This window comes from Rhamphochromis sp. 'chilingali' (genome assembly GCF_963969265.1).
Source record: "Rhamphochromis sp. 'chilingali' genome assembly, chromosome: 4".
Classification (NCBI taxonomy): domain Eukaryota; kingdom Metazoa; phylum Chordata; class Actinopteri; order Cichliformes; family Cichlidae; genus Rhamphochromis; species Rhamphochromis sp. 'chilingali'.
In genome coordinates this window covers 5,703,084-5,722,285 of record NC_137948.1, presented here as the reverse complement: position 1 = coordinate 5,722,285, position 19,202 = coordinate 5,703,084, and the positions used below count along the sequence as shown (strand labels likewise).

General features: G+C 38.9%; 1 protein-coding gene across 1 annotated transcript; it reads left to right on the top strand.

The window, feature by feature from the left end:
* Positions 1 to 1,435: 1,435 nt before the first annotated feature.
* Positions 1,436 to 17,544, top strand: LOC308395970 (uncharacterized protein; the record flags this gene model as incomplete). The annotated part of the gene is made up of 6 exons (XM_080881032.1): positions 1,436 to 1,971; positions 2,712 to 3,884; positions 9,719 to 10,015; positions 10,316 to 10,367; positions 15,597 to 16,132; positions 16,347 to 17,544. The coding sequence occupies 6 exons, from the start codon at positions 1,436 to 1,438 to the stop codon at positions 17,542 to 17,544; spliced, it is 3,792 nt and encodes a 1,263-aa protein (XP_080737158.1).
* Between the last annotated feature and the right edge of the window lie 1,658 nt (positions 17,545 to 19,202).

Below are 19,202 nucleotides of genomic sequence, written 5' to 3'. Positions count from 1 at the left end.
GTATATTTTTACTTCGCTTACTATTATGTATTAACAAGCCATAAAAAGACAGCTTCCCCATGTGTGAAATAGGTGTGAAAGAAGTAAAACACATCATTGCTGGATTGTGGGTGTTAAAATCGTGAGGTATAAAAGAGCGTGGTGCATCTAAAACTTCACTCTTTCATCTTCACTACCCTCTAGGTAAGATAATAGAAGGTACTGACCAAAGCTTTCTGACAGCTGTCAAGGTAAGACCAACAAGTCCTTTGTTCCATATGATTGTCTTTTTGTCCTTTGGTTAATACTTTAGTGTAGTGGCTCTGAAAAAAGTGGTCATGCTCCCGTGGAGGTGCATGAAATCACTGCATGACCAGTAGAAACTAGATAAGATGGTTAATGTAACAAAACTATGCAAAACAAGAGTTATTTCAAAATTCAACTGCTTACAGTTTATTTTGTAATCGTGAAATATTATATATTCTTAGTTGTTTAAAAGTAGAGTAACATGTTTAGCCAAATATTCTAACTAAATTGCTGGCTGCCTGAGTGGTGTCCAAAAATATGATGTGGGCTTTAAAGATAAATGCAAAACATTTTACGTTTTGTTATTAGATTCCCCCACCTGAGCTGTATTTGTACTGACATTAGATTACACACAGGTGCACTCTATTTAGTCATTAACACTCATCAGGCAATGTCTATGGGCAACTGACTGCACTCAGACTAAAGGGGGCTGAATAATTACGCACACCCCACTTTTCAGTTATTTATTTGTAAAAACTGTTTGGAATCATGTATGATTTTCGTTCCACTTCTCACGTGTACACCACTCTGTGTTGGTCTTTCACCTGGAATTCCAATAAAATTGATTCATGTTTGTGGCTGTAATGTGACAAAATGTGAAAAAGTTCAAGGGGGCCGAATACTTTTGCAAGCCACTGTATATGTTGACAGCTTGCTAGCTATAAATTCACCAAAGTGTTACCTGCACATACTTCATCAGAAATGATAAGAACTTTGGGTGAGGTATATTGGATATTTTGGGTATTAAGTTTACACTGGGGTGCAACACGGTGACATGGTGGTTAACACCGTTGCTTCACAGCAATAAGGTCCCGAGTTGAATTCCACCATCAGTCCAGGGTCTTTCTGTGTGGTGTTTGCATGTTCTGCCCATGTTTGCGTAGGTTCTTTCTGGGTACTTCCTCCTACAGTCCAAACACATGCAGCTAGTGGGGATAAGTTAATTGGTAACTCTAAATGGTGCATAGGTTTTAATATGAGTGCGAATGGTTGTCTGTGTCTGTGTGTTAGCCCTGTGACAGACTGGTGACCTGTCCAGGGTGTACCCTGCCTCTTGCCCTAAGAAAGCTGGAATGGAATTTTGCACTGTTTAACTTCCCTTTTGTTCATGTAATTTAATCTCCTCTCATTGTTAAATGGTTCCATTCAGATGGCAAAGCTGTGGCACGTCCTGCTCCTGTGTTGGGCATGGAGTCCCTTGTGCCTTCCTTCCAGTGTGAGCTTCATTGGTACACCACAGGAGTGTGAAAAGGCTCACTTTGTCCCTGGTTACAACTTGGGTGGTGAAGGCTTTGACATTGTGACGATGGAGAGAAAAGGTGCCTATGTGATCGACACTGAAACATGGAAGATTGGAAATGGTAGCTGTAGGATGTACTGTAACCGTTACATGAATGGAGAGAAACAGAAGGTCCCTGTTGCTGTGGTGGACTGGAGAACCCTGCCCAAGTGCAGTTTGAAGGTCTCCAGTGTGGTCTATGATTCTGTTGAAACTCTTGTCAGTGACTCGACATCATCTGTATCCAACAACTGGACAACTGGCCTTGACATCCCGGTAGATCCTTCAGCAAAGGTTGGGGTTGGCTTTGGAGGTTCTCACTCAAGAGATTCCACCTTTGCTATGAAAAAGTCAAAACAAGACCGCTACACCTTCTTACACCATTCGATCAACTGTCATTACTATGGGTGAGTATGTCAGTGGATATTTTTCTTATTTGAGTAATTTGCTGATAATTTTTAATTTATTTATTTTTTAATGTATTTATTTATTTTTTAGTTTAGCATCAAGCGTGATTCAAAATCAAATGGTTTCTGTGTCACTGAAGTATTTATTGCATTTACTGCATTGATGTTAAACACTTTTCCCCCCATAGGGTCACCCAGAACACATACATACAGATCTGGAGTGTACTGGAATATCATATCATTTTATAAGCTGTGTATTAACATTTTGTACGATGTGAAAAGAGTGCGTTTAAAAAATTGATTTTCCCGATTCAAGATTTTAGTTTAAATAATGCAATATCGATTTATTAAATCCTGAATTTTGCCAGAGACGCAAGTATCTCAGGTTAAGGCTCACAACACTATTTCAGCAACCACCAAACAGCTAAAACAGCAAATGAGAACAGGTAAACGGATTCCCCCAAAAATTTAAACACAAAGCGCAGCTCATTCACATATGCAGACATGCCTTTGGGTGCTGAAAGTCAACATCGCACAGACTCTGAAGCTGCAGTTGGGAGTTTGCCTTGTAATCGGAAGGTTGCCGGTTCGAGCCCTGGCTTGGACAATATAGCTTGCCATCACCTGTATGTGTGTATGTACATGAGCTTTGGGTCCTTAGGGACTAGTAAAGCGCTATACAAATACTGGCCATCTTCACAATTAAGTTAAACTTATCTATATGCTTTTCTGTTCCACAGCTACAGACTGGCAACAAGTCCTCCTTTGAGTCAGGAATTCAAGCCGGCAGTTGACTCCATTCCCCCTTATTCCTCTAAAACTGCGCCATTATATCACAATCTGATTGACACTTATGGAACACATTACATCACACAAGTGTCTCTTGGAGGTGAAATTAAAGCAACCACTGCTGTCAGGACCTGCATGGCTACAATGAATGGACTAACAGATACTGATGTTAGTGACTGTTTGTCAGTTGAAGCTTCAGCTTCTTTTGCAAATTCTGCCAGTATTAATGCCACAATTGACCACTGTCAGAGAAAGAAAAAGATGTTAGGGTCTAATCAAACTTTCAGCAGTTCATTTAATGAGCGGCGCACAGAGGTCATTGGTGGAGATATTGATGGAGGTGATATCCTCTTTGTAGGTCAATCTGACCCCTCGGTCTATAAAAACTGGCTCATTTCTCTTAAAAGTATCCCTGATGTGGTCCAATACAACTTAAAACCCCTACACACCATACTGCCATTAAATCATCCTGCCAGGGCGGGACTGAAGCAACAAGTGGAGCAGTACATTAATAAAAATGCAGTGCTGAAGAAATGTTCAGAAACCTGTAAGATTGGGCACCGATCAAACGCAAGAGATCCTTGTGCTTGTGTCTGCAACAGTAACCAGAACATCAAGTCAAACTGCTGTCCTGCTGGGAAAGGTCTGGCAACCTTAAAGGTGTTCAAACTTTATGCAAAGGGTCTGTATGGTGACAAGTGGACTGAGACAGATGGTTCTGTGAAGGTGACATATGGTGATCAGAAAAAGCGCACTGATATTATAAGTAATGATGACAACCCTAGATGGAGAGAAACATTTGAGTTTGGAACCATCACCATCAACATGAAAAACAAACTTAAATTTGCTGTGTATGATGAGGACACTTACTGGAACAGTGATCTGTTAGGCGAGTGTTCATTTGATCTGCGAGCAGGGAAGGTGAGCGACAGCTGCATGCTGAATCATGGGACCTTCTTCTTTTCCTACATCGTAGAGTGTGCACCAAGTCTTAGTGGGAACCAGTGTCAGGAGTATATCCCCTCGGCCATGAGTCCGTCTTTGGCTGAGGTTTTTCATACCAGAAATGGGGTTCTTCTTGGAAAGATGTGGAATAAGTATGAGAAGCCAGCCAATGAGAGACTTTAAAGCCACATGTTGTTGTTAGGAAAGAAGCCGGTATGGATTTGACGACATGCTGAATATCTATGTGCTTGTACTTCATGGCATTCTGTCTTTAACTTTTATGTGAAAAAATATTTTTTTGAACTCAGAACTGTAATGCACTTCCTATGCTTCTTTTTCCATATTGTTTCAACTATCTAGCAATAAAGCATCAGCAACGACAACGCCTGTGTTTCTTTTAAGTATTCAAAAAAATATTGCGTTATTTTTTTGGTTTTGATATAACACGGCAATGAAGGGTGTTCTATCCATTTTTTGCATAGAGAGTGCAAAAGTGTGTTATCTATATAAAAAGATTAGAATACTGAATTGAATCTAACATTCACCTTAAACACAAGTAAATGTTTCTGCCAGAAGCAGAAACATCCAATTTAGCATCTTATCGAAACAACCCATCATTAACTCTAATACTAGGAGACTCATAGATAACCTCGTGGCCATCAGGAGTTTAAACAGAAACAGTAATGAATCTACAAGGGTTTCACCAGTTTGGAATTATTAAAGTTTCAAAGGAAAGGACTATGAAGTATTTTTTTCTTATACTTTATCTCCTGTTGGGAAATTATTCTCAGCATTTAACCCATTCACTCAGGGAAGCAGTGGGCAGCCACCAATTCAGCACCAGAGGAGATGTGTGTAGGGAGGGTAAATTACTCAGTGGTACCTCAGGTTAGCCGTTCGGTGGATTTGAACCCTCAATCTTCCAATCATGGGGCAAATGCTCTACCTACTGAGCTATTGACATAGATGAAACAAAGACATAAAGTAATCATGTATTAAAAATATACAAAATTTCATAGTGGTATTTAAACTAAATGTACATGATAATTAGAATGATCAAAAATGTGTCACAGAATTAGTGAATTCCAATATAAAGACAAACAAAGACATCAAAACAAGCCCCCTGAATAAGATCCTTTTTACATAAAAATCAAACTAATCGACTTACAAACTTTTTATTGCAAGTTTATATTGGTAACTGTTTGTTCAGTTTCTTCTTTAAAAAAAAAAAAAATCCTGACCTTTGGGTCAGGAATTAAAATGCCGGTAGAGGAGACAATTTTATGTTTGGTCCATTGGGCTTGGACATCTTTTAATTGTCTGGCAAGTAATTTATGGGGTTTATCTCCTAATTCAAAGTTAAGAATATCGCTTTTGACTTGGATCCCAAATCTGATTGTATTGAAGTTTTAGTTTTAGAATAGAATTAGAGATATCCTCAGTATTAGTTTGGAGAAGTGACTCCTTTAATGTTGATAATTCTGACTTGATTTGGGACAGACGAGTTAATCTCGATCTACGAGCAGGGAAGTTGAGTGACAGCTGCATGCTGAATCATGGAACTTTCTTCTTTTCCTACATTTTAGCGTGTGCACCAAGTCTTAGTGATAACCAGTGTCAAGAGCAGACATGGGCAGTAACGTGTTACAAGTAACACATTACTGTAATCCAATTACTTTTTTCAAGTAACAAGTAAAGTAAGAGATTACTATTGCAATAAAGTAATTAGATTACTACTACTAGAGAGTATGACCATGTAGCGTTTAATGTGTGGAAGTACTGACCTTACTTTGAGCCTGATTCCGTAAAAAGTGACAAAAACATTAGCATCCTGTACACTCTACTTGGGAGGAAAACTTCTTTCTACACAGAAAAATTTAACTGCAAATGTGAGCAAACACATAGCACGCTGCCACGAGAATGTGAAATTCCCCGAGAAACCCCCGGATCCCCCCCCGGATCCCCCCCCGGGCAAATCTCCGACTGCTCCACTTCTTCTAAACAGGTGAAAATAGATTTAAGAACAACAGGACTTAGTGCTGCCGACTCTTTGATTTTATCTATTTTTTGCTGTGTTTTACTTGCATCTATTTGAAAGAGTGAGTGTAAACATAAAAAAATATTTTATTTTAAATAGGTTTAAATGTTAAATAAATTTCTTCAAGTCAAAGACTATCCATCCATCCATCTTCTTCCGCTAATCTGGGGTCAGGTTGTGGGGACCAGCAGCCTAAATAGAGAAGCCCAGACCTCCCTCTGCCCAGACACCTCCTCCAGCTTGTATGGGGGAACACCAAGGCATTCCCAGGCAAGCCAAGAGATAAAATCTCTCCAGTGTGTCCTGGGCCTACCCCGGGGCCTCCTCCTGGTGGGACATGCCCAGAACACCTCACCCAGGAGGTGCCCAGGAGGTATCCTATTCCAGCTGAGGAACATGGCCTCCAATTTGGAGGTGCTGATTCTTGTTCCCACCGCTTCATACTCGACTGCACTCGACTTCATCGGGTGAAGCCATCACCCGATGAAGCCAACAGAGGCACATCATCCACGAAAAGCAGAGATGAGATTCTGAGACCACCCAAGTGAAAGCCTTCCGCCACTTGGCTATGCCTAAAAATCCTGTCCATAAAGGAAACCCGAGGGACACGATCGAATGCTTTCTCCTGTACACCGTACACTGGTTGGGCAAAACTCCCATGAAACTCAATTATCTTTCAGAGGATAAAGAGCTGATAAAGTTTTGACTCAACAGTTTCAGTATTAACAGAGAAGATAGGGCGTTCCCTTGAGATGACTGTCATGGGCCTTTTTACTTTTAACTCTGAATGCTATTAGCACTTCATTGCAATAATGTATACTATGTATACTTTATTAATCCCCATAGGGAAATTAGTCATCTGCATTTAACCCATTCACTCAGTGAAGCAATGGGCATCCACCAGTCCAGCGCCCGGGGAGCAGTGTGTAGGGACGGTACCTTGCTCGGGGTACCTCAGGGTAGCCGTTCAGTGGATTCGAACCCCTGACCTTCCGATCATAGGGTGACCACTGCCCTGGATGATATACTCTGAATGACTACATACTTACTGCTAAATAGTGTCATATGCAAATCATCAATAGGGATTTGCTGGAGAATCTCATGCTCAAAGCACTGATAGATGTAAATTTGAAAAGTCCTTTTTCTATTATCAAGACTCAAACCAGTGCGGTGTTAACAGTAGAAAAGAAAGCAGACTTCATTCACTTTTATTGCCTACTCAATAAAAATAACAATGATTCTGTACACTTAACAGCAAAAATGTATGCAAAGTGAAGTGAAATAAATTTACAGAGGAAGTGGTACGAACCTTTAAAAGAGTGACACATTTATTTAAATGTGAGCTGTTTTATATAGTGCACAGCTGAAATTCAGTTCAATTTAATTTTATTTATATAGTGCTAAATCATAACAGCTGCCTCAAAGCAAAACACATGCACAACGGCCTTACAGACAAGAACGCATTAGTCTGGAATCAGAATCAGAAAGAATGTCAGGTTACTGAAGGTTGCTTCCTTATCAGGAACTGGTTTCAGTAGTTTTATTGTAGAAGGACATATAGTTAAAACCTTAATATGCAACATAAAGAATAAATATAAATAAAATGATGTTTTTAATATCGTCACACATAAAAGCATTTTATTAGAAAACTGATAAGATCTCCTGCAAAATGAAGCTTCCTCATTCAAGTAAATGAGTCAGGCATGAGTCTCAGTGTGAAGTACTTAAACATGTGAGAGATAAACTAAAACAGACAGTTTGGTTAATGTGGTGTGAGAGCAAGGAGTCGTGGTCACTGAATCATGTTACAAGTATGTGTGCTAAGTTTTCTATGTGCCGCAATGAGCTACTTCTGCTTTTTATTTTTTACTGTTCAGTTACCTTTCAGTGTTTACTGGTTTCAGTATTAGTTTTAGTTTTTATTATTTTTATTAAGTTTTATAATATAGTGAGCATTTGTCTGGTGCAAAAAAGTGATTACCGGCAACACATTGGGATATCTACAAGATGACAGCCTTTACAATCAGAATTTGCACCAAACTGACCACAATTAAAACTAAGAACATTTCTTGTCTGTTTTATTCCTGTTATTTATATATTTATCAAGTTTAATGAGTAAATTTAATGAGAAACACACAGAGGTCATTAGTGGAGACAATAATGGAGCTGATATCCAATTAGAATCATCTCTATTCAAAAATGGGCTCAGCTCATTTAAACCCACAACTGGTGTGGTCTGATACATCTCAAAGTCCCTGCACACTACAGCACATTAAGAAATATGTAAGATTGGATGTAGATAAAAATTTAAGAGATCCTTGTGCTTGTGTCTGCAACAGAAGGTGCAGGTGACATATGGTGATCAGAAAAAAACAAACTAAACCAAAACAATGGTCCTTAAGGCCCAGCCAGCTTTAAGACACACTTGTATTTAGTATTTACAGATTCTGCCTGTTCGCCATTTATAATGAGAGGGCAATGCACCTGTCTGTGCCTCCTGAGCACCAGTGGGACAAGATCTCTACCTTGGCCCTGTACGCTGTCTCATCACCATCATGACCCCAACCATGGTGACTGAGGCCACGAGGAAATCTTTGATCCAGATGCAGGTGTCAGGGAGGGATTTGAAGGTGGCGAAGATGTCTGAGATCATGGTGTTGAATGCTGAGCTGTAGTCCACGAAGAGAATCGCCACATTGCTCTTCCTGTTCTCCAGATGGGTCAGTGCTCCGTGACGGGAGACGGTGATGGCATCCTCTGTGGACTAATTTGCTCTGTAAGCAAACTGGTGGTGGTCAAGGGAGCGGGGTAGACAATGTCTGATGTGCTGAGAGACTATCCGCTCGAAACACTTAATGACTACAGATATGAGGGCTATAGGTGAGTAGTCACTGAGGCTGTCTGTACCAGTCTTTTGGGGGACGGGAATGATGGTGGAGGCCTTCAGACAGGTGGGAACGATGGCACAAGTCACTCTCAGTCTCCACCTCCTTGCTATAGACGTGTGCTTCAAGGGGACTTCCACTGATTTATTAGCATCAGTTTCTTCTGCAATCACCACTTTTTGCTCATAATGTGTGTATATGAGACTACTTCATGTCATTAGCTTGTATCTAAACTTTGCCATAGTTTGTGGGATTTTTTTTAAATTCTTTTAAAATTTCCAGCAGGAAAAATCTATTTTTGTTTATGTAGTTTGCAATCGTCACTTTGTGTTGCAAAGCCTTAGCCTTTAGCCTTGAAATATGGTTTTATGGAGCAGTCACATTATTAATTTTATATATTTAACATTTTAAGACAGAAATACTTTTTTGGTTCTTTAACTGAAGACAGTTAAGAAAATTTATCAAATTATTTTCAATTCGTTGAATCAGCCTTGCAATGGATATCCCATAATTGAGAAACAAGAGCCGCAGAAAGTCCCATTTATGTCTACAGCACCATCCACTGGGCATCCATTAAAATATGAAGATGATACTCTCTGTGTGTGAGGTAGGAAGGAAGTAAAATTCACACATTGTTATCTTGGATGTTCTTAAGTTAATATTTGGGAGATTAGCGATCAGGTCTCCACCCCTACATTAAAACTATAAAATAGGTCAGAAGCTGCTGATCAGAGCAGAGTCAACATTGAAGGTAAGACTGCTAAGTCCTGCCTTGCACTATTTTTTTAAGTTGTGCACATTCTCATTTTAGTGCACTTGTTCTGATTCTTTATTTGTGCTTGATTTGTCCTTGATGTTATTAATACTGATTTGCGATGCTCTCTTATTTGTTGTGACACTTTCATGACTTCTGTAATGCGAATGTGAACCTGTGAAGTCTGACAATCATTGCTTTAGTGTACTGATTAATCTTTGTTTATCTCCATCATTTTTTTCTTCTCTTATTGTTTGACTCTTTCATATAGATGGCAAAGCTTTGGCACGTCCTGCTCCTGTGTTGGGCATGGAGTCCCCTGTGCCTTCCTTCCAGTGTGAGCTTCATTGGTACACCACAGGAGTTTGAAAAAGCTCCCTTTGGTTACAACTTGGGTGGCGAAGGCTTTGACATTGTGACGATGGAGAGAAAAGGTGCCTATGTCATCAACACTGAAACATGGAAGATTGGAAATGGCACTAAGATGTACCAGAACAGCTACATGAATGGAGAGAAGCAGAAGGTCCCTGCTGCTGTGGTGGACTGGAGAACCCTCCCCCAATGCAATCTGAAAGTCTCCAGCACGGTCTATGAGTCGGTTGAAAGTCTTGACAATGATTCTACAGCATCGGTGTAGGAGCACATCCCTTCTCCTATGACAGTGGTTCTTAACCTGGGTTCGATCAAACCCTAGAGGTTCGGTGAGTCAGTCTCAGGGGTTCGGCAGAGCCTCCGCCATGACATGCATGGCTCATTTTGTGCACCAGTAAAAAACATATCTATGTCTTGAATTTGAAAAAAAATCCTATTTTATTTTTCACTAAAGAGGGGTTCAGTGAATGCGCATATGAAACTGGTGGGGTTCGCTACCTCCAACAAGATTAAGAACCACTGTCCTATGAGCTCCTCTTTGGCTTACGTTTTCTACTCCAGAAACGGAGTCCTTCTTGGAACGTCAGGGGAGAAGTATGGTGAGTCAGTCAGTGTAAGAGCAGCTGTTGATGTGAAATGAGTTGATGACTAAATAACAATCTGATTTTATGCTGAATATCTTAGGTTAATATGCTGGTTTGATATGTAAGATGACCTGATGTGCAAAAATTATTATTACTTTTAAAATAGGTCAGCTGTTCAAGAGTCTGATAGCAGTGGGGAAGACGGAGTTGTTGAGTCAAGATGTTCTAGATTTCACACTTCTAAACCTTCGTCCCGAGGGCAGAAGTGTGAATAGTCTGTGTTGGGGGTGTGTGGGGTCTTTGAACCTGCAGAGGATCTTGGCCGACATACTAAATTTCCTCAGCCTCCTCAGGAAATACAGCCGCTGCTGAGAACTATAAACTTATTTCACTAAAACTATTATTTATTTACATAGTGCCAACTTACAGATGAAGTCCCTGCAAGAGAAAACGCCTATGAGCAGCACTTGGTGATAGCGGAGAGTGAATAAGTCCATTTCAGCATGGGGAGAGCTCCAGCAGAACAAGAGTCAGGGACGTGTTCGAGTGAGGAAAAAGCTAAGAGAAAGAAATGATGAAAAAAGAAAAATGACACACAGCAAATGTGACAAACCACAAACAGTATAGCTACAGAGATAAAGGCCTGGTGAGAAAAGCACCAGAGGGGGTGGAGGGGTGAATAGCACCTTACAACCAGAAAAACAACCAGAGCGCTATTTTGTTGATCCCGTTGCCAGTTTGGGTTCAAACCATCCTTTGTCATTCAGCTCACCCTCAAACATATCTTAGTCATGTTGCTATAGACTCAGGCTGCTGGAGGACTTCCATTGATCTATTAGCATTATATTCTTCTGCATTCACCACTTTTTGTCCTGCTGTGTTTACATGCTACTACTGCACGCCATTAACTTGTATCTAAACGTTACCACAGTTTGTGTTTTCCTTTCTTTTCCGTTGGTTGTTTGTGCTTTCTATTTCCTGGCCTTCTGCACCATTCATAGCAAATCTTCCTGTTAAAAGGATGTAAACACCAGTAAAGACTCGAGTGTTGCCAGCACTAAAATTTGTAACATCACTTAGCATTGCAAGCCACGTGGTTTATTTACAAATCTTGTTCCACTGCCCTGTGTCCTCCACCTGTTCTCCCGCTCATCGAGGTCCCGGCATAACTGAAATAGAGAGACCACAATTACTGGTTTTCAGTTGCCCTGCCAGCCTTCTTGGCTCGGTCCCTCGAGCCCGCAAACCACACCTCCGTCACAGAGGGATTTCTTCTTTCTTACTATCGCCAAGTGTTTGACTCATAGGGAATCATCTGATCACTGTGATTCTCTCTATCTAATATGCTATGTGTGTTTTTTAACCTTATAATATAAAAAACCCTTAAGATGACTCATGTCAATTAGTTGTATGGCTTCAGTCAAATTGATTCATATATTAAGTCTGCACATATTACTGTGTTTGGTGTCCCATTGTGGTCATATTATAAAAGAAAATGTGGCAGTTCAAATGAACTGTAATTTTAATAATGTTTTTAGAAAATGAAGCAGAATCTTTTACCCTCACATGGCAGCAGGAAAAATCCAATTTTGCTGATGCAGTTGGCAGTCATCACTTTGTCTCGCAAAGTTTGCACAAACAGATATATAAAATATACGGTATGTGTCATATCATTTAGTTAACATACGGTTGTGATCAAATACTCGCCTATTTCTTTTTAATTTTTATTTTTTTTACATTTGGAAAAAATAATAACTTTATTTAACTAAAAACAAAGTTACTATTCTTAAAAAGTCAGGAAAAGTTATATTTGTCAATTCTTTGCACTAGGCTTGTAATGCATGTGCCATAACTGAGAAATAAGATCAGCATAAAGTGCAAATTTATATCAACAGCGCCACCTGCTGGACACTCATTAAAGTAACAAGATGAGAAGATGATTTTCCCTTTACGTACACTGCATTGACAAAAATACTCACTCGTCTGCCTTCACACACATATGAACTTGGGTGACATCCTGTTCTTAATCCATAGGGTTTAATATGATGTCACCCTTTCCACCTGTAACAGATTCAACTTTTCTGGAGAGATTTAGGAGGAATTTATGTGTTTATGGGAATTTTTCACCATTCTAAACTAAAAATGCTCCCGATAGAACTCTCAGGTCAGCTGATAAGTTGCTTCTAGTTGTTCCTAGAAGCAGGCTAAAAGACAGAGGAGATCGGGCCTTTGCGATTTCTGCGCCCGAACTTTGGAAAAGTCTGCCTCTTGAAATTAGGATCTCTCCAAGCCTTGACATTTTTAAAACCACATTTTTGATCTCTAGCTTTTAATTGTGACTGAGTTTTTTTTTGTTCTTTGTGTGTGTTTGATCTACTTTTTACTTGTTTACTATGTACAGCACTTTGGTCAACCTGTGTTGTTTTTAAATGTGCTCATAAATAAATTGATTGATTGATTCTTCAATAAGTGCATTTGTGAGGTCACACACTGATGTTACAGAAGGCCTGGCTTGCAGTCTCCACTCTAATTCCACTCAAAGGTGTTCTGTTGGGTTGAGGTCAGGACTCTTTGCAGGTCAGTCAGTTTCTTCCAAACCAACCATCATCCATGTCTTTATGGACCTTGTTTGGTCCACTGGTGCTCAATCATGTTGGAACAGGAAAGGGCCAACCCCAACTGTTCCCACAAAGTTGGGATCATGAATTTGTCCAAAATGTCTTGGTATGCTGGAGAATTAAGAGTTTCTTTCACTGGAACTAATGAACTAAGCCAACCTGTAAATAAACACAATTTGGTCAAATTATTTTACATTTACTCATATTTGAAAAACAAAAACAAAACTCATAGGAGTCTTTAATCTCCTAAAACATCCAAAGTCAAAACAAGATACAAAACAAGTACATCCTCACATAGTGACAGTGGGGTTTTTAACAGCATAACAAAATTTAGTCCCCATTGTTTAAAAGTATTAAACATTCTATTAAACAAAACAATATATAAGATTCAGAAACACAAAGTTGTAAATTTCCCAACATCAGGATACAGGATCTAAAAGGTTAAAACCTTTTAGTTGGTTATTGCCATTTACATATTCTTCATACTCATATCAGCCTGCAGCATGCAAGAGCCTATAGCAATGAGTTTTTCTATTACAGCAGAGAAATATTGTAATAATACTAATATTATTGAAGTTTTCACAAAATGTTTGTAAAGCCTTTACTTTTTAGACAATTCTTATTAAGTCACTAGTTATATAAGAGTTTCTTAATTTAATTCTTAATTATTTTCAAGAAGTAAAAAGCCAAAGAGCTGAAAATAGACACGTACATGTAACTCAGTAAAGAGTATTTTTCCTCCTTATATTTTTTGATAAGTAAGTATGAAGTGACTTGAAGGTAAAATACTCAAGTATTTTGAACTGTTCTGGAGTCATTCTGCCTAGTGACGCTCCACCACTTCCCAGGACAACATGCTTAACATTTTTGAAACTGCGATTTTATTACATTGTTTTCAATTATATGCCCCTCGTTAATGCACATTCTAGAAGCATTGTTTCCTGTCTTGAAATTTTGCACATGGAAAAACAAACAAACAAATAAACAAGTGTGTTCCTGATGTGGGACTCCTGTGAAGTCCACACTGTCTGATGAGTATCGGAAACTGTCATTTTTGCATAAACAAGAAAACACAGATGAAAACTTTTGCAAAAGACTTTAACTGTGCAACACATTTGCAAAGCGTCAACTAAATGCAGGACTAATTTTCAACTGAACGGCGCTCTGTGAACATAAACAGCGTGTTTAAGAACTTGTAAGGGTGAGGTGTGAAGTGTTGGTGTGAATTCTTGCTCTTGCATCTGTTTATTTAATATTCAATGTTATAATAACATCTGCTCAGCCCAGTTACCTCTGGACAGAAGTCCTGAGTGTCTCTCCGTTCAAAGGGTCCGAGTCTCTGATTCGAGGGCTATTACTACAATACGTTAACAGAAACTTATTTAAGCTGATTACGGCACTAACTACCTCCATCTGAAAGCCTAACCAACTGTGAGCTAGCTGACGCACCCCACAAAACACCAATGTTTCTTTTATCCGGGATATATAAAAATATGCTTTCCTATTGTACTTCATAAACATGACAAGCAGGTTTATATTTCAAAATTCTTTGTACGTATCCTGGTAGGCATGTTGGAATTTCCTTGTGCCTGAATGTGTCTGTATTTTTTATCAAACATTAGGTACAGTAAGAAAAGGAATGATAACACTCATCTGTGTGTAAGCTATTAATATCCTTTCAAAATCACATTATAAGAAATTGTATCAAATTGCAACAGAGTTCTGGCAGCTGGGCTTGCCAGCAATAAACTCTGTTTTCATGGTTTGCACAACAGGTTTGCAAGAGCAAAGCTTTTTACTGGGTTATGATGCTGTGTTGTCAAGAAAATATAAGTTTTATGCTGTTAGCCATTGAATTTCAGTGAGTCTTTGCATTAACCAAAGGGGGAAAACCATTTACAATACAGTACTGTTCAGAATTCAAAATAGAACAATTACAATTAGATTTACAACTTAACATTCACTTTTGCTTCCAGGATGATAAATTGCTTGAATCCTTGTTTCTAGATATAAAGTAGATATAAAAAATGAATGTTATAAAACATTTAGGTTAAATGTAATAAATATTTTACAGAATATATAACCAAAAAATATTGACAGCAACTTAAAAGGAGGAGGTCAAACATGAAGATCAAATACACAAAACATAATCATCAACATCACCATAATTTGCTTTACACTTTACACTTCAGGTATTGCGTGATAATGTTCCAACCTCTCATTCTGGTCTCTGTTTGACCCTCTGGCTATTTATTTATTTGTCTTTAACAAGTCGCCTTCTTTCTTCTTCTAGTTCTTAGCAGAAGTTTAATTAATTATCGTCAACGCCTAATGGAGGGTGTGGGGTGTGTAAAAATGTGTGAACAAAACTGATTCAATATAAAACTTGTGAGAAATTTGTTGGAACCTAGTTTTAAATACCCTTTCAAGACTCCACCTCCTGGACACTAATATCTTAAGCTGTCCATTTTGAGGCATCAACCAGAACTTCCTGTTAATGCTGATGGTAAGACACCCAAAACCTTCATTCTGTGAAACTCTGAGATTTTCCAGTTTTCATGGCTTTAAATTTCCCAAGATTTTAACTTGTATTGCCTTTTATTATATTTCCTTCTATTGTTCTTTATTTCCTTCATATAGATGGGAAGGCTGTGGCATGTCCTGCTCCTGTGCTGGGCATGGAGCCCTCTGTGTCTTTCATCCAGTGTGAGCTTCATTGGTACACCAGAGGAGTGCAAAAAGGCTCACTTTGTCCCTGGTTACAACTTGGCTGGAGAAGGCTTTGACATTGTGACGATGGAAAGAAAAGGCGCCTATGTCATCGACACTGAAACGTGGAAACTTCAAGATGGCACTTGCAGAATGTACAGAAACAGCTACATGAATCAGGTAAAACAGAAGGTCCCTGTCACCGTGCTGGACTGGAGAATGTTCCCCAAGTGCAGTTTATCAGTCTCCAGTACACTCTATGATTCTGCTGAAACGCTTGCTAATGATTCCACATCATCTGTGTCCAATGACTGGAAAGTTGGCCTTGATATTCCTGTTTCTGGTAGCGTTGGACTTGGGCTTGGTTTTGGAGGCTCCCACTCCAAAGAATCTACCTTCGCCATGCAAAAGTCAAAACAAGATCGCTACACTTTCTTTCGCCATTCTGTCAAGTGTAACTTCTACAGGTGAGTATTTGAACAGAATTAATTCAATTCCTAAAAACTACAAATAGTAAACAGTCCTATATATGCAAATCTTTCTATGTTATTCCAGTAGTTATGTTATTTGCAGACAGACAAACTCATCCACAGTATTTTATCATATGGGTAAAATTTTATTACCTTTATTATATTATTGCTTACATTTTTTAATTTTTTGTTTTATTTCTGTCCTTTACAGTTACAGACTAAAAGCAAATCCTCCACTGAGTCATGATTTTGAATCGGTTGTGAAGGCCCTTCCTTATTACTCATCTGCAACCAAGCATTTATACCGGAATTTGGTTGAGACATATGGCACACATTACATCACACAAGTGTATCTAGGAGGAGAAATGAAGGCCGTCACTTCCATCAAGACCTGTCAGGCGGCCATGAATGGCCTGTCAGCTACAGATGTCAACGACTGTCTCACAGTGGAGGCCTCAGTTAATTTCATGAGCTCTGCCAGCATTAAAACCATGAACAAAAATTGCAAGGCAATGAAAAGGAAGTTAAACCATGGGCAAAGTTTCAGCAGTACATTTAGTGAGCGATTCACAGAGATCATTGGTGGACACATTAACGGAGCTGATATCCTCTTTCAAGGGCAATCAACATCCGTTATGACGGACTGGGTCAAGTCTCTTAAATCCATACCTGATGTGGTCCGATACAATATAAAGCCCATGCACATGATTCTGCCAAGCAGCCATTATGCCATTGCGGGACTGAAGCTAGAGGTGGAAAAGTACATTAAGAAAAACGCATTGATGAAAAAATGTTCGGAAACATGTAAGATTGGATCCAGATCCAGCAGAAGAGATCCTTGCGCTTGTGTCTGTAATGGTAATAAAAATATCAAGTCGAACTGCTGTCCTGCTGGGAAAGGTCGTGCAACATTGAAGGTGTTCAATCTTTATGCAAAGAATCTATATGGAGACCAGTGTACTCAGACAGATGGTTCAGTAGAGCTTAAATATGGTTACCAGATAGGGCGCACTGCTATTATACCAAACAATGATAACCCCAATTGGTCGGAGGTATTTGAGTTTGGACCAATCACTATTAACACGAAAGACAAATTGGTGTTAAATGTATACGACGAGGATAGATACTGGAACAGTGATCATCTTGGGCAGTGTCAGGTTAAACCACGCAAAGGCTGGTTTAATTACAGCTGCATGCTTAATCATGGTACATTATTCTTTTCCTTCAAAGTAGAGTGTGCACCAAGCCTAGGTGGTGACTACTGTGACGAGTATATCCCCTCACCCATGAGTCCCTCTTTGGCCAAAGTCTTTCATACCAGAAATGGTATCCTCATTGGAGAAACTGGTGAGCAGCATGGCAAATTAGTCAAGCCGGGACTTGAAGTAGGACAAAGGGAGAATATGTGATGCATACATTACTTTTATATTGTTGCTTCTCATTTCTGCTTAACTGCTTATCATGTGGAACCATTCCTGCCTCATATAGTAATCGCAAATATATTGCAATATTACTGCATTCATGTATTCTTATTAAAAACGTGCCAGTAAAGCAGTCACAAAAACAACATCGGTGTCTGTGCGTTTGCTTCATTTGTGGTGATGTTCATTGACTTGAAAACATTGTGAAAAGATAAATAATAGAAAGAAGATCCAGGACTGTTGAGCAGCTAGAATCTTGTATGAGAAGTTCAAAAGACTCTGAGCTGGTCTCCTGAGTTCCCAGACATTTAGATGTTAAAAAAGGGGGGTAAACGTGACCCTGTCTCAACTCTTTTTGCGATATGTTGCATCAAATTCAAAATACCCTTGAAATTTTTGTTTATGTTTTCTGTTTTATTATGAACAAAATATGGGTTCATGAGATTTCAGATGATAACACTTTATTTTTATTTAGATTTTACACAGCATCACTTTTTTTTTTTTTTTTTAGAATTGGGGTTTTATTTTTGCTTAATTTATTAATGACAAACATATTTGTGACACTTTCAAAACCCAGCATTCTTGTACTCTGTAAAACAACATCATTGCGTGCATTTGCATGTGTCTCTTGCATTGTTTGTCCAATAAAATCTACATTATCTATCTGAATTATTGTGTCAGTAGATGTCAGACTAAAAGCTATCCATGAGCCAGTTTTAAGGCATTAAAGGTCTGTGGGTAGTGATTTGACATGTGCCACTTTTCACTCTTAAATGAAAGAAAACCGAGGCAGTTCTCTCCGTGAGTATCTGTTAACGTGAAGTTTAAAGCTTCACGTGGGAAACTTATATTAGGTATGATATACACATTCACAGACATCATTGGTGGATATGATATGTGTGTATTTGTTGAGCTTCTTTGAACCTTTAAGGAAGAAAAAGCTCATTTTGTGCAGAACATCTTGAAAATACGTACGTATGCTTCAATAATGTGGGAGTGCCAGCAGCAAACTGTAACTCTTTCATTGTGAAAGTGTATAGGCATTAAAGCATACATGTGAATTTGTTTGCCTTCTTGTATGCATATAGGGCATGCATGAACACATCTGCAATCTCCAAAGAATTCATTTCGGTAGATCAATGCGTGGATGGTTGCATGCATACATGTTTTCACAGAGCAGATGCAACTATGTTCCCCATGTGTATTGCGTATTTACAGAAGCACAAAGAGTCCTCCGAGGATCCCGACCAATCACTTTGCCTCTGTGTGATGGCACACCTCCTGTCTGTGTTATAAATAGAGAATAGATGCATCAATTCCCTCGGGTCAAACAGCTCAAGTTCAAAAACTTCATCTGGCTGTTTTGACAGAAGGGAAAAGGCACACTCCACAAAGACAGACGGTAGCTGGTAAACAGTGTAACCCTGCTATTACAGAGTCACGTTATAATGTGTTAACTGCATAATGAAGGGTAAAATGCATGTTTATAGTTCTGACTGTTATGCAGCCAGCAGCATCCTGACCAATCATCGATTTCACATTGAAATATTAATAGCATTATTTATTCCTGCACAGAGAAACATGGAAGGTTTATAAATTATACAGAAAATCTAAAAAAAAAAAAAAGCTATGGAAAAGTTTGAAGT